A 16,706-nucleotide genomic window follows, 5' to 3' on the forward strand; every position below is an offset into this window, starting at 1 on the left:
TTTGCCAACTTACTAGAGTATAATAGTAACAAAATTCTAAATGCTGAAGGTAGACTTTGTTTGCTATGGGGGCTTTTGAAAAATAATTTCTCTGGATTTTTTCTCTGGCTTTGTAAGTATTATAATGTTCTGCCATCACCTTTATAAATTGGTAGCATTGGCAGCTAGGTGATGCAGTAGATAGAGCACCAGGTCTGGAATCAGGAAGACCTCAGTTCAAATTCGGCCTCAGACACTAACTGGGCAAGTCATTTAACCCTGTTTGCCTCAGTTTCCTCATCTATAAAATGAGTTGGAGAAGGAAATGGCAAACCACTGCATTATCTTGAAAAGAAAACCCCAAATGGGGTCACAAGGAATCAGAAATAACTGACACAACAGCATTGTTATCTGGCAATTTTAACAGTGTTACCATTGAAGCAAGTATTAAATGTTTACTTCTGCATAGTACTTGCTAATTGGGATTCAGTTTTAATTTCTTGGATAAGAGTTATAAACATAGAACATAGATCTCAATCAGGTCACTGTCATGAGTCACTTCTTTCACAGCTGCAATCTTCTCAAATGTTTGCTTTGCAAGGGGCTGCTTCTAGAGGATAAATATAAAGTGCATCTAGTGATGATAGAAAGAGAATTTTTCCACTAAGAGAATTAATTGTGTTAATTCAAAAAAATTGGTTGCATTCTTGCTATTTACAAGAAAATGTGGTGGTTGCTATGGGGAATATAAAGATAAGTGTTGGTCAGCCCTGGTCATCAGATGCTGACATTCTTGGCAGAGAGATAATCAGTGTACAAATAGTATATTTATATGTCATAGATATCCATATCTGTGTGTGTGTGTGTGTGTGTGTGTGAGTGTGTCTCCTTTACTCTTTGTGACCCTGTGGATAAAGTACCAACTCCTTAGGTTGGCTATCAAGCCTTTTAGGATTTACCTTTTTACAAGGGCCCTTGAAGGTTTTTGAACACAAGCATTTCATCAGTTTTGTGCCTTAAGAAGGTTATTTTGGCAGGCAAATTATACAACCTAGATTGGAGAGGAAGGATTAGAGTCAAGAGAACAATTAGGAGACTTTAGAATCAAAGAATCTCAGAAATGGATAGGACCTCAAAAGACAGCTCATTTATTGCTAACCCGAAGCTTGAATCTCTCTACAAATTCCTCATATGTTCTGTTCCAGCCTAGTACTTCCAGTGAAGGAAGAGTAATACCTCTAAAAGCAGACCATTCCATTTTGGGACAACTCTTAATTATTACAAAATAATTATATACTCCTTATAATGAGTTGAATTTTGCTCTTGTAATAATCTATGAAAGAGGTGGTGTGGGCCAGAACTAGGTAGTGGAAATGATGAGGCAGGCACAGATAAAAGCGGCCCCAGGAGGCCTGAGAAATCAGCAAGACTTGCTGACTCACTAGGCATTGGTAATAAGGAAGAGATGTTAAAAGAGGAATCCTAAATTTTGAAGCTGCATGATTGGGAAATTGAGACAAGCCTTAGGTTTTAGAAGCTCTGTTTTGTACTGGTTGAATTTATGGTCCCAGCAGGAAGGGCATCTAGAGTAAGACATCCAGAAGAAAGTTTAAAAATGCGAATTTTAGCCCTGGGAGGTGGTGGTGGGGAGCAATATAATTATAGGATGTGTGATAAAATAATGGGATTTAGCAGAGATACTCAAAGGCCCACCTGGAGATTAATCTAAACTGATTGAATTAAGTGAGAGTGATAGACTGCTGATTAGCCTACTTCAAGTTAACTAGATTGTAAGCACACCTGGCTAGCCCTTAAGAAGGTATTATTCTCAGAAGACTTTGAACTTAACTCGAGACTACCTTCAAGTCCAGTGAACCAATGGATTTGGATGATGCTAACCAGTCAGCTTGAAGCAGTGTGGAAAGACCTCCTATGCTCTGGACTAATAAAAAGCTTCCACACTCAGTTTGAGGGCAGTTCATAGTTGAAGCCAACTCATGTTGGAGGACTTGAGGAAGAACCTGACCAGGCTGGAACTCTAGGCTAGATAGGCCTTTTCTTAACTCTGAACTCCACGTGAATACCTGCTATGCTTTAATAAATGCTTAATGACCAAAGACTAGTGCTAAGCTTCTAATTTAAGGCGGTGACCACTCAATTTAGATTTTAAAACATCACAGATGGTAGCAAGAAGAAGAAATGATGTTAATAATGTACAGAAGTGGTACAAACCAAAAATATAAGTTCAGTGAAGGTTTAGATCAATTGGATGAGAAAGAAATGCAACCAACTCCACTCTGACGTCATACTTATTTTCTCAACTTCGAGGCAGCTAGGTGGTGAAGTGGATAGAGCACTGGCCCGGAGTCAGGAGGACGTGAGTTCAAATCTAGTCTCAGACACTTTCTAGCTGTGTGACCCTCAGTCAGTCACTTAACCCTCAATTGCCTCAAAAAAAAAATTGAATATTTTCACAACTTCTCACATTACCCTTGATTTTACTTGGGTCTATCACCTCACTGATTCATACCTTGTTCATTTCTGCTTCTTCACCTTCAATACACAAGTTTCATCCTGCATATATTGTGCTTCCATAAACGCTTCTCTGATTACTACATATTGTAATTTGGACAGTATGTATTTTTCATCCACTTTGTTTTTCATATGTAGGTCATTAGATAAGCTCTTTTACAATACTGTAAATTTTGCTAAGGAATTATGGTTGTTTTCAGTGCAGTTGTATGCTATTATGTGCATATAGGACAATTGGAGGACCACATCATCAGTAAGAATTTTTTTTTTCCATTTGGAACTTATGCTTCTTATCTTCCATGTCACTCATGAATATCTTTGATAAACAAATATTAGCAGATTATTGAACAAAGTAATCTCTATTGTCGTATCTGTTGTAGAGTCTTCAAAAATATTTATGGAAGAGAGAACTCTCTTGAGCAGAAGCCTTTAAAGCTGCATTTTATATTACCGAGTAAATGTCTTCCTTAAAATACATAAACAATAATAATAGATAACGCTCATATATAGTTCTCCAAGGTTTGCAAAGCATGTTTTATCAGTATCTCATTTGATAATACCTTCCAAGATTGTTTGTAAAGGAAGCTCTTTGCACATATGATTAATTTTTATTATTCTTGCTTGTGTATAGGTTATTCTTACTAGAGATTTCTGGAAATAAGAAAGTAGCCATATGTGTTAGTTGCAAAAGAACCCCCTGAAACTCCTTTCAGTCTATGAAATTCACATATACTTGTGGAAATTCAGTCACATTAGTTGTGATAGACACTAATGCCTTGAATGGAAGTAGCATAATAAGTTATCTTGGTAGGGTACCTAAATTAATTTGCTTTTCTCTTTGCTTTAGAAAAAATTAGACCAAGTTATTTGTTAATTATGATGTGTGTGTATGGTATATTTACACACACATGCATATGTCTGGTAAGATCTTTATTTGCCAAAAATTTGTATTGAAATTAGACAATTCAGCTAGGATTAAGCAAATCCTGGTCTGCCTAAAGCCATTGTGAAAAAAACTGGGATGGCAAATTCCATTACAAAAATGTGAGGGTATCAACAACGTCATGTGTTGATCAACTGTGATAGACTTGACTCTTCTCAGCCATACAATGGTCCAAGATAGTTCCAAAGGACTCATGATGGAAAATGCTCTCCAAATAGAGAAAAAAAGAACTATGGAATCTAGATGCAGATTGAATCATACTATTTCTATTTTTTTTGTTTGTTTTTCCTTTTTGCTCTGATTCTTTTTTCACAGCATGACTAATGTAGAAATAGGTTTGATGTGATTGTACATATATAACCTATATCAGATTGCTTGCTGTCTTGAGGGGGGAAATAAGGAGGTAGGGGGAAAATTTGAAACTAGAAATCTTATAAAAATAAATGTTGAAAACTATCTCTACATGTAACTGGAAAATAATGAAATAACTTTATGAAAAAAATAATGTGAGGGTGTTTTTAAAAGTACCAATGGTCTTAAAATTTGGTCATTTTAAGAACTGAAAATTTTTGTATTGCTTAGGTTATAGTAATACAAAGAAAATTTAAGGTACTTTGTTTTGTTTTTTGGTGAGGCAATTGGGGTTAAGTGACTTGCCAAGGGTCACACAGCCAGTAAATGTCAAATGTCTGAGTCCAGATTTGAACTCAGGATACTCCTGATCCAGGGCTGGTGCTCTATCCACTGTACCAGCTACCTGCCTCCAGGGTACTTTTATATTAAAAGGATGCAGTTGGGGGCAGCTAGGTGATGAAGTGGATAAAGCACCGGCCCTGGATTCAGGAGAAACTGAGTTCAAATCCAGACTCAGACTCTCTTTGAGTCTGAGTGGCTGTGTGACCCTGGGCAAGTCACTTAACCCTCATTGTCCCGCACAAAAAAGAAAACAAAAAAGGAAGCTGTGTTGCTATTTTCCCTAGAATAAGAGAAGAATCTGGCCCCAAATAAGCTCACAAGACTGGATTTGACTGTTTAGAATCAAAACTGTCCACATTTGAGGATCTTGGTTACAGTAGGAATTTTTTTTTAACGTATTCCCATTTCTCTAACAAAAGAAAGACAAAAGGAGAACAGAAGAGAAACCTCTCCCTATCTATGAGTAATGAAGAAACAGTTAGTAGATTCATTTAATTAGGGTCGTATTTTCAACTGCATTATCAAAATGAATCCCTTATTTTAGATGTGATATTTTACCTTCTTCACACACTAATAGATTTTTTTAATCATATGTTATTTTTTCCTGTTACATGACAATTTTTAGCATTCATTTAAATTTTAACATTCATTTTTAAAAAATTGAATTAAAAAAAAGGGCAGCTAGGTGGCGCAGTAGATAGAGCACCAGCCCTGGAGTCAGGAGTACCTGATTTCAAATCCGGCCTCAGACACTTAACACTGACTAGCTGTGTGACCCTGGGCAAGTCACTTAACCCCAATTGCCTCACTAAAAAAAAAAAACAATTGAGTTTCAAATTTTTCCCTTCCCTCCCTAAAGTGGTAAGCAATTTAATATAGGTTATCTATCACACCATTAATAGCTATTAATAAATGAAAAGTGTTTGAATTTTCATAAGTATGTTTTATTTCACATATATTTCATTTCATACCAAGGACTAAGGCTCATTCTGTTCTGCCCCATACTGGAATCTGTAAGCATAGGATATGTCCTTATTAAACCATCAAATCATTGTTGTTCCTAACTTCAGCAAAGTTGAAGGATATAAAATAAATCCACATAAATCATCTGCATTCTATAACATGACCAACAAAGTCCAGGAGCAAGAGATAGAGAAAATTCCATTTAAAGTAATGGTAAACAATATAAAATACTTGGGAGTCTGCTTGCCAAGACAAACCCAGGAACTCTATGAACACAATTACAAAATACTTTTCACACAAATCAAATCAGATACTAATAATTGGAAATATCAATTCCTCATGGATAGGCCTAGCTAATATAATAAAAATGACAATTTTTTTTTTGCCATACCAATCAGACTACCTAAAAATTATTTTATAGAGCTAGAAAAAATAATAACAAAATTCATCTGGAAAAACAAAAGGTCTAGAATATCAAGGGAACTAATGAAAAAAATGCACAGGAAGGTGGGCTAGCTGTACCAAATCTGAAGCTTTACTATAAAGTGGCAGTCATCAAAACTATTTGGTACTGGCTAAGAAATAGAGTGGTGGATCAATGGAATAGGTTAGGCACAGGAGACACAGTAGTAAATTACTTTAGTAATCTACTGTTTGATAAACCGGAGGACTCCAGCTTCTGGGATAGGAACTCAATATTTGACAGAAACTGCTGGGAAAACTGGAGGATGGTATGGCAGAAACTAGGCATAGACCAACATCTTACACCTTAATACTAAAATAAGGTCAAAATGGATACATGATTTAGACATAAGAGGTGATACCATAGGTAAATTAAGAGAGGAAGGAATGGTTTACCTCTAAGATTTATGGAGAGGAGAACAGTTTATGTCTAAACAAGAGAAAGAGAATATTATGAAATACAAAATGGATGATTTTGATTACATTAAATTAAAAAGGTTTTGTACAAACAAGCTATTCCTTCTAATTTTGGATGGAGGCAGAAATTTGGGAATCAATTTTTATAGCCAGTATTCTGACAAGGCCTCATGTCTAAAATATATCTGGAACTAAATCAAATTTATAAGAATCCAAGTCATTCCCCAATTGAGAAATGGTCAAAGGATATGAACAGGCAGTTTTCTGATCAAAGCTATCTATTGTCATATGAAAAAAATGCTCCAAATCACTATTGATTAGAGAAATGCAAATTAAAACAACTCTGAGGTACCACCTGACACCTATCAGATTGGCTAATATGACAAAAAAGGAAAAATAATGAATGTTGAGAAACTATGGAAAAGTGGAACACTAATGCATTGTTGGTGGAGCTGTGAACTGATTCAACCATTCTGGAGAGCAATTTGGAACTATGCCCAAAGGGCTATAAAGATGTGCATACCCTTTGACCCAGCAATACCATTATTAGGTCTTTCTCCCAAAGAGATCATAGAAAAGTGAAAGGGACCCACATGTACAAAAATATTTTTATCTGCTTCTTTTTGTGGTGGGAAGGAATTGGAAATTGAGGGGTTGCCCATCAATTGGGGAATGGCTGAACAAGTTGTGGTATATGAATGTAATGGAATACTCTTGTGCTGTAAGAAAACGATGAGCAGGCAGATTTCAGAGAAACCTGGAAGGACAATGAACTGATGATGAGTGAGATAAGCAGAACCAGGAGAACATTGTACACAGTATCAACAACATTGTGTGTTGATCAACTGTGATAGACTTGACTCTTCTCAGCAATACAATGGTCTGGGATAGTTCCAGGGGACTCATGATGGAAAATGCTCTCCAAATTCAGAAAAACCTACTATGGAATCTAGATGCAGATTGAACCATACTATCTCTATTTTTTTTTTCTTTTTTGAGGTTTTTCCTTTTTGCTCTTATTCTTCTTTTGCAGCATGACTAATGCAGAAATATATTTAATATGATTGTACATATATAACCTATATAGGAATGCTTGCTGTCTTGGGGAGGGGGAAGGGAGGGGGGCAGAAAAAATTGAAACTAGAAATCTTATAAAAACAAATGTTGCAAACTATCTCTACATGTAACTGGAAAATAATAAAATACTTTTATAGAAATTTAAAAAAATCATTGTTCCTAATAGAATTGTTACCTAAAGCTTCATATATAATATCAAGTATTTGTGATATAAAAAGGATTAATTGATTGATATCTCTTAGGAATTTTCCATGATATTATTAAATCATGTCTCCATCTAAATATTATGTTATGATAGACTACTATTTTTCAGGCCACAAATGTTCTCCATAATAGATATTTTTAAGACTGAAAATTGTAGATGAGTTCTTTTTCTCCCTATTTCCTTACTGATTCTTCTTTAAGTGAAGACTTTTAAACTGTGCCTAAGTTTTAAAAATAAATTGTGTAACAGATGAAATAGGGAGATTCATAAAGCAACTATTTGTCTTCTCTTCCCCCCCCCCCAAATAGGAAACATTCAGAATTATCTGAATTGAATGTAAAAGTCCTAGAAGCTTTGGAATTATACAACAAGTTGGTGAATGAAGCACCTGTGTATTCAGTTTACTCAAAGCTTCATGCTCCAGCACATTATCCGCCTACATCAGCTGGTGTCCCAGTGCAAGTAAGTATATCTTGGGGTGGGGGGGTGGGGGGCACTTATTTATCTGTTGTTAAGTTTTGTTTTAGTTTTTAAAGGTAGGCCAAGTATTAAGACTATTCTGTACAGTGTCAAATTGTACTAACTGGATGTTTTTATATTTAGAATTAGATATTAAGATTTCATTAATGCATATTAGTTTTCTAACTTGAAAAAAGACTTCAAATGTAGAAGGTGATAGATTGCTTTATTTAAATGTAATTGTTCCATAAACACAGTCTTTGGGTATTTGTGAATTATATTGATGGACCAGAATAAATTGTCAGCTTTTCTTGATCTGTAAATAAAGACCGAAATAGACAATAAAGTTTTAAAATCATTAAACTTTGTTCATATAATGTGGCATAAAAAAACTAAAGTGTTGGTGTGACTAGAAAGTAATGCAACTTCTTCTACCACCCACATAAAAAATAACCCCCTTTTAAAGTCATTTCAAACAAATAAGTTGAGTAATAACTTTGTTTGGATGGACAAAAATACATGTGTTGGTTAAAAAAATTTTTTTTGGTTACATGTCCCTCTCTCCCTCATTCCCCACCCTGAACTAAAGAAGGCTACCATTTGACACAGATATAGAAATGTGTTAAACCATAATAGGCACAACTCTTTGTCAGTTCTTTCTCTGGAGGTGGATAGCATCTTCCTTCCTATAGTTCCTTTGTAGTTTATTTGAATATTATAATACTCACAATAGCTTAGTCATTCACAATTATTCTTGAATAATATTGCTGTTACTATATCCAACATTTTCTTGGTTTGTGCTCATTTTACTCTTCATTATTCATTCAGGTCATGTTTTTCTTTTGTTTGTTTATTGTTTGTTTTTTGCGGGGCAATGAGGGTTAATGACTTGCCCAGGGGTTACACAGCTAGTAAGTGTCAAGTGTCTGCAAGTCATGTTTTTTCTAAAATCAGCTTGCTCATCATTTCTTACAGCACAATAGTATTGCATCAAAATTGTATACAACAGCTTGGTTTAGCCATTCCCCAGTTAATGGGCATCCCCTCACTTTCCCAGTTCTTTGCCACCACAGAGAAGCTGTCTAAAAATATTTAGAACTATAGGTTACATGCCATTTTACTCAAAACAAAAATGGAAGTCTCCTTCAGACAATAAGGAGAAAAGGTAGAATGCAGGTGCATAGTTTAAGGGGTGCATTTTACATGTCTGTCAGTTTGTTTAGTGGAAAAAAAGATATTGTGGTAACTGCTACGTCATAAAGATGCATTTAACCAATTATGTCATGCCTCCATTTTTGAAAATGATGAAAGATTTGTTACATTTGTAGTGGAAAAGAGTTCTCAGTGCAAAAGAGTTTATTTGGTAGTTACAGTTGTCTTTCAAAGATGATGCTTGCTGCTGTTAGAAAAATGGAACAAAATAGAGCTGTCTACACTGTTGTTGGATGAAACTGTATGTCATTTTTGTAACACCATCAGTCCCTGAAAAGAAAATGTTTTCCAGTCTTCATATCTAGCTTTTGTGTTCATCTGCACTACTGATTCTGATTCTCAGACTTTTCCACAAGCAACAATAATTTTTTTAAAGAGATATATTCTATGAATTTGATTTACCACATTCTTTTGCAGGAACACTCCTGGAATGCATTATAAAGGTGCTGTACCTCCTTTATAATGCATTCCAGGAGTGTTCCTGCAAAAGAATGTTGAAGATGCTCAAAGAGCCCTATTATTTCACTACCTTTATCTGTGTATTCTGCATACACACATATTTATTTCTACATGAAAAGAAGTTGAGGTGACACCATTAGTTAATGATACTCACTTGGTATAAAAGTATAATTTCAATCAACATTAATTTTAAAAGTTAAGAATGTTTTGTAGCTGTGATCTGTTGTAGTAAGAATAGGCAAATTTTAGGAAAAACACCCATTTGTACAAGGGTATTTATAGCAGCTTTTGTTGTGGGGGCAAGGAATTGGAAATTGAGGGGATGCCCATCAGATGGGGAATGGCTGAACAAGTTGTGGTATATGATTGTAATGAAATACTATTGTGTTATAAGAAATGACAAGCAGGCTGATTTCAGAAAAACTTGGAAAGACTTACATGAACTGATGCAGAGTGAAGTGAGAAGAACCAGGAGGTTATTGTACACAATAACAGCAATACTGTACAATGAACAACTGTGAATGACTTAGCTATTTTCAACAATATAATGATCCAAGATAGTACCAAAGGATTCATGATGAAAAATGCTATCCACCTAGAGAAAAAGAACTGATTAAGTCCAAGTGCAGATCAAAGCATATTTTTTATTTTCCCTCTTTTTTTTTGGTTTGAGTTTTCTTCCACAAAATCACTAATATGAAATGTTTTACATGATTGCTCATGTATACTATATCAGATTGCTTACTGTCTTAATGAGAGGGGAGCAAAGAAGGGAACAAAAGAGTTTAGAACTGAAAATATTTTTTAAAAAGTTTAAAATTGTTTTGTATGTACTTGGGAAAAATAAAATATTAAAAAATTAGGCAAATTTAGAACTGAAAAGAGAATAGTCCTAATTATTTGCTATTTATTAAGCACAACAAATAATCTTTTCCTTTGAGGAGTTTTTCCTCTTAAGTTAGATTTTAAAAAAGCCAAAATACCTTATGGCTTAATTATTGCCAGTTTTAATATAAGTAGAAACCTTCACCTTCAACTGTTACTTGTGCTAGTTGTTTTCATTCTATATTGAGTGTCTAGTTAGTAGAAGAAAAGAAGGAATGGGTCAGAGAGAAATCATCTGTATGGGTCTTCTTCCATCTGTAACTTTTATTAGCTTCTTCTTTGGAAGGGTGGGGCTGTGTGGGTGATGGCAGAGGCATTCAGTTCTAGTGGCATGAAGAGTGAAAAGAAGTGATGGTGTTCTTCCTTCCCTTTGAAGGGAGTGCACAGTTTTATGTGGCTCGTCAGCATGTCTTTTTTCTAACAAGAGGCAGCTTGGATAGATTCCAGCAGAAAATACCTCTCAGCCCTCTACTTACAAAAAAACCAACAATAAAACCTAGGCATGGCCTTGGCACTAGAACTGGAAGCTCTCCATTGAAGGGAGGCTTCAAAAATGAAATACCACACATTTTTGAGTAGGTAGGTTGGTACAAAGAGACTTGACCTACCTACACTACTACAGTTTTTGTTTCATTTATGGTTTGGAGTTTAAATCACAATCCTGGAAGTCATTGAATGCACTTTTTATTTGGTTAATAGACATATCCTGCCAGCATCATGGTGGCAACTACATGGTTCAGGGCATTCATCAAGTCACCATTCCCCAAGGATAGTAGTCCCTGGGACCAGATCACATGAGCCCTCTGAGATCTCTGCCTCCAAATATAAATGCCTCATTAACAACACAACCTGCACACACTCCATATTTAAGGTGAGTTTTGACAAGATTGGAATTTTTTCTTAAATGGATTAATTTCTAACAGATTGTCAGATGAATTTTGTAGCCCCCTTTTAAATAATTATACAGCCCAACTGCTCATTGGTTTTTAATTTTCTTTTTGTTTTGACCTTTTTATGCAGAGTTATGGATTTGTGTTCATTTAGCCATATTCTGTGTGAGATGACTACTCTTGGGTCAATGTAATCTACAATACCAGAACAGGGAAAAGCAAAATGTCCCTAATAAACATCATACCCATGAGCATATCCTCTTCAGCATTATTTATTCTTTAACCATCCTAAATAATCAAGTATAGCATCTATAGTAGCTGGTTATTAGGAGAAAGAATCAGCAAGTAGTTAAATCATCTTTTCTTCTATTTCAATCAATTTGTTCGTATTTTTTAGGAAAAATTTTGAGTAGATCAATTTTCCTTCCTTATACAGTACCCTAAGTCAATAAGTCCTAGTTCCATAAATTAGAGAATTGTCTAAACTATTACCAAAATACTAATTGTGTGAAGTTATTTCTTTATATCATTTCCCTCTCCTCCCTTCCCTCCTTCCCCCATATGACACTTTCTCCCTCATGGGATATTATTTTGTATTTACTGTATCCTCTTCCCTCATGCCCCCTCCCCAGGAGGACATAAGCTATATAAGGATGGGATCTTCGTTTTTGTCTTCGTCTCTTAGGACCTTGTACAGTGTCTTGTTCATAAAAGGTCCTAATAACTGACTTTGTTGAAGTGTATTGTTGAATTGACTATTGAACAACTACTGTATCCACAGTATTGTGCTAGGAGCTGTTGGGATAGGGAGCTCTAACACATACTAGTCCTCTGCCTTCAGGGAGTTGATATTTGGGAGATTAGACCCATACCTACAACTATAATAATACACATAAGTTGTGATAAGTCCCACTAAACTGGTGCCCCCAAATGTGCCATAATTGGTCAGAAGAAGGAGAGAGATTGCTTCTACTTTGGGTTGGGTGGCAGAGAATTATTCTTAAAGGAGAAAATGTGGAATAATGGAAAGACCATTGGATGACACAAAGTCAGAGACCTAGGAGCTAATACTGGCTCTGCCTTTAACTAGTTGTGGACTCAGGCAAATCACTTTACCTTTTTGGGGCTTACTCTCATCTATGACATGACAAGAGTTAGACTAGATTTCTAAAGTCCTACCTCTTAATAGGGGTTGTCCTATGAAATATGTGCCATAGGAAGTATGAGAATAAATTCATATTCTAGTTTTAGGGGTGATTTTTTTATCCGATGGCTTTTTGTATCACTCTGTGATCACTGTATGATGTAGTCTGCTGGTCATGGACATCCTGAGAAGATTGTGAAACTTAGTGGCTTGGTGCTGAAAACAGATCTTCAAGCCTCTGTCTACCTCTGAACGCATTATATGCCAGCGAAATAGAGATAAAATGACCCTAATGTTCATTCTGGTATCTTCTGTGCTGTGGAGGTATAGGTATGGGGGAGGCTCTTTATGAGATGATTGTAGTGATGTTAATGTCTTTTTAAATTTTTTTAAAGAATTAGCAGGCCAGCCACCTCCTCCTCCTCCTGGGTCCAAAATCAGAGCCAGTAGAATGATACCCTAGTCGCATGGCTTTGCTTTCTAAGTTATTAAATAGATTGTTGGAGAAAGAAAATTAAGTATATGTATCTTTTGTCTTTTCCTAATTTTATCCTTTTTTCCTTTTGAAGATAAAAATTTGTGTTTTTAGAAACTGGCATCCAGAATAAGGAATCCAAATGTTCTCATATAGGAATAATTAGCTTTTAAAAACAAAATGCTTTTTGAGTTTTTAAAACTATAAATCATAGAAAAATAATAATGAAAAATACATAAATTAGAAGAAACTTCAGATGCCCTTGGAAGGCATCTACCTGGTCTGTCCCTCATAGATATAAAAATTGAGGTCTCAAAAGGGGAAATGATTTGCCCAAGGTCTCACAGCTATTTTATGTCTGAGGTGGCCCTGGAACCCAGGTCTCCTGACTGTCCAATGTGCTTTCCAACTGTATCACAGAATGATAGACTATTTTGTCAAAATCATTGATCTTCTTGCCTGGAATTTTGTATAAGTAAACAACTTGTTCTTAGTAAAATGGTTTTCTCTGCTTTGTTTTCAGCACTGGAATAGATACAGTTTCCAATCCCACATATATGAACCAGAACTCTACCCTTCAATCAGCTACTCTTCCAGCTTCTTACACACAACAGATGGGAATGTCTGTGGATATGTCATCTTATCAGAACACTACTTCCAGTTTGCCTCAAGTAGCAGGCTTTCCTGTGACAGTTCCAGCTCATTCAGTGGCACAACAGCAAACAAATTATCATCAGCAACCTCTCCTTTAAAAAACAGACCAGGCATAGTCTTGAAACATTCATAAGTACTTGCTCAGCCCTTGTGATTTGAGTCATCTAAGAATGATATAAAAATACAACCATTTTTCTCTCAACTCAGAAGGACCGTGAGTGAAGCACAAAAATCTCACTTACCTCCCTACCCCACCCCCACCCCTCGACCATGAAGCAGTTTTTGAAGTTAATTACTGTTTTTTTTTCAGAGGTGGCTTAAAAATAATTTTGGGTAGTTTACTCTAACTTAAAGAATTCCATATAGAATTTTTGGACAAGTACTAAGTAGCCTTTTGAACATTAGCCAGTTTTGTTTTTTCTTTAAATATTACCAGTTTTGACATGCTTTTTTTCAAAATGTACTTGGGAGGGTACTTTTGTCTATTTAAATAATATTTTGTCTGTGTATTGTATTTTAGCATTTTCCACATTCTTGTTTCAAAATTTGAACATCTTTTCATTTATAGCAGCTACCTTGCCAACAGATTCCTTTTTGATTAGTTAATTTGCAGTTTTGTTTGTGATACTGATAATTTGGCTTTGACTGTACCACTAGCATCATTATCTGTTGAAGCAAACATGAATTGGGTGATGAAAATTGTTTCACAGTATGAAGACCATGTAAATAGAAAAATGTGAAAGAAACACTCAGCTAGTTCTAAAAAACAGTCCTGCCAACAGTAGGTTAAAAAGTGCCCCTAAATCTTATTTCTCTTCTTAGGGAAAAGCATTTTATTTCCTTCTGGGGTCCATAGAGTGGAGAATTGTCATTAATGGCTCTTTTTGCCCAATAAGGCCATTCCCTAGTGAACACCTGACCTAATTTTGTACCCTCTCTGCCATATGGATTTCTCTTGCGTGTTAAGTGTCTATAATTCCTTAAGAGGAGCTTGACATGGATTAGAAACTTCTTGAGAGAAAATCAGGCTCACTATTAACTATCTTAGTGTCAAGGGACCCTAATCATTTGATGTGTCGGATGTTAAGCATGGCATGTGCCCTCTGTTTTATGTGTTTAACCTTTCAAAATGTGGTTTAAATATCATTGTTGTCACCCCATTTAAAATACTGGACATTACTTTTAACTCATCATTCTGAACATATGGAGTGATAGCATGCAATGGATTGAAAAATAAACTACCAAGACAGTTTTCTGGAAACCTAAATTTTAGGTGGTTTTATAGTGTTCATAGTTCCTATAGACTATAGGAGTTGGGTAATATTTTTCAAGAATGTGGAGTTTGTTGTCTCTTCTGAAAATTTGCACACTACTTCCTCATTTACCAGCTTCTTCACATGACATAAAATAGAAAATACACATAAATATTATTCTGAATAACTGATGTTTACATTGGGAAAAATAATGGTTAATAACTTTAGTAATAAAACAGTTATATGCATGGAAGCAAGATTTCTACATGTGATTTTTACATATATAATCCTTTCTACCAAAAATTATTTGATGGCAATTCACTGAATTTTTTTGTTGTTATCTATCTAGTTAAAGGAATTATTTAGTAATGTGCTCCTTTTTCAAAGTGACTATATCCTGGAACAAAAGAGATCAATACTTGGTATACATTCAGAGGGGGAAAAAGCAAACTAGTATTTGAAAGCCTACTCCAAATCATTGTCTTATTTTAGGTACACATAACTGGAAAGAAATGTTTAGTGTTTGTTGCCCCACAATCTGATTTTCATTCCATATTTTCTGTCCATGTGAAGTTAAATATATGTGTGTAAACATACACACATGTATCCTAAAATGGCACCTTATCTTTTTGTTAACATTTTTTTTCTGTTTAAAAAAATAAACAGTTTATTTGAAAAGCTGCTGTTCTTAATAGTTAATATTTGAAAACATGAAAGAACTTACACTTTTTCCAAACAATATTTAATAAAAGTTATTTTAATGTTTATATGTAAGTTCTTTATGTATGATTGTGATTTGGAATATCTGAATAAAGCTTAATTGAATATAGTCTTTGAGCCAGTATAAATACTACCCTATCCATTAAATTTGGATCATTCAAGTAAGAGTTAAACAAACTAATGCAGTTTGGGACTAATTTAGTTCTTTATAACATGTGAAATGTATATAAATATTGTATATGGACATTTGTCTGTGGGATTTTATACATGTGCAGATGTATTTACTTCCTCTTAAATTAAAAATAACAATTTTATATTTGGCATACCATTTCCTTTCTTATAATGTGCATTGTGTAATCCACTTATCCAGATTGTAGATAGTGTAAAAAAAGTTATTAAATCTATGTCTTTTCATTCTGTTTTGGTGTTTATAGGAGTTATAGGGATTTTCCCCCTTCACAGTCTTATGTATTGTATTTATTTTAAGTCCTGTTCATAATTAAATGTTTGCTGCCAAAGGAATTGTCTAACTTAAGATTTCTACATTAAGTACATACCTACTGTTTTATATCAGGAGTAAATAAATCGCTTCTGCTTTTTCATATGCAACCTTGTTACATTAGAAAGAATTCCTGACACTTTATAATAAAATTAATTTTATTATTAATGTATATAATTTGTTCCTGGGTATTAAAATAATTAAAATTGGGTATGTGTTCTTCCAGTTTGGATAATTTGAAACCTACTGAAATTTTAACTTGGCAGTTTATAAAATTACCTAAATATCTGTGATATTCACAGTTTTGAACCTAAAATAATGTTTGTAAGTCAATTTGTACTTTTTGACCATTTTAATTATACATATTTTAGATAAAACTTCTGGTACTCAGATAAAGTATGTAGACTTTTTTTCTGTTTGTTTCATAGTTTTTGCTTAGTAAGGGACACAAATTTCAAAAGCTGGCAACTAGGGGAGTAATTCTTGACCATGTCATTATAGTTGGGAAAGCTTATTTTTATAAATAATAAAGTAAGCACTAATCCGCCATCATGTGTTTTTGCCAGAAGGGCTTTTTCCTTATGTTCTTTTGCACTAATGCATTAGTAGTGTGTTGATAGCCTGAGATGGGGGGGTGGGGGGGGCAATGGAGGGGTTTCTGTATTACTTTTTCAAATAAGAATGAGTATTTTTCTTTCCTTTTCAGGAAGTGTGGAACATAAGAAAAATGGTTTATATGAATTTAAGTAAGCTAAATTGAATTTGAAAAGTATGCTTGGAAG

At 34.7% G+C, this 16,706-nt stretch overlaps 1 protein-coding gene across 2 annotated transcripts in view; it reads left to right on the plus strand.

Moving 5' to 3' along the window:
* The window catches only part of STAM2 (signal transducing adaptor molecule 2), a 53,612-nt gene extending 37,139 nt beyond the window's left edge, over positions 1-16,473 (plus strand). For both annotated transcript variants that reach the window (XM_043997094.1, XM_043997093.1), the window contains exons 13-15: positions 7,583-7,736; positions 10,989-11,160; positions 13,322-16,473. In XM_043997094.1, the coding sequence (XP_043853029.1) occupies positions 7,583-7,736; positions 10,989-11,087 (253 nt within the window). In that variant the 3' untranslated portion in view covers positions 11,088-11,160; positions 13,322-16,473. The remainder of the gene's footprint in view (positions 1-7,582; positions 7,737-10,988; positions 11,161-13,321) is intronic.
* The last annotated feature ends 233 nt before the right edge of the window (positions 16,474-16,706 follow it).

The sequence above is a fragment of the Dromiciops gliroides genome, chromosome 3 (genome assembly GCF_019393635.1).
Source record: "Dromiciops gliroides isolate mDroGli1 chromosome 3, mDroGli1.pri, whole genome shotgun sequence".
Classification (NCBI taxonomy): Eukaryota; Metazoa; Chordata; class Mammalia; order Microbiotheria; family Microbiotheriidae; genus Dromiciops; species Dromiciops gliroides.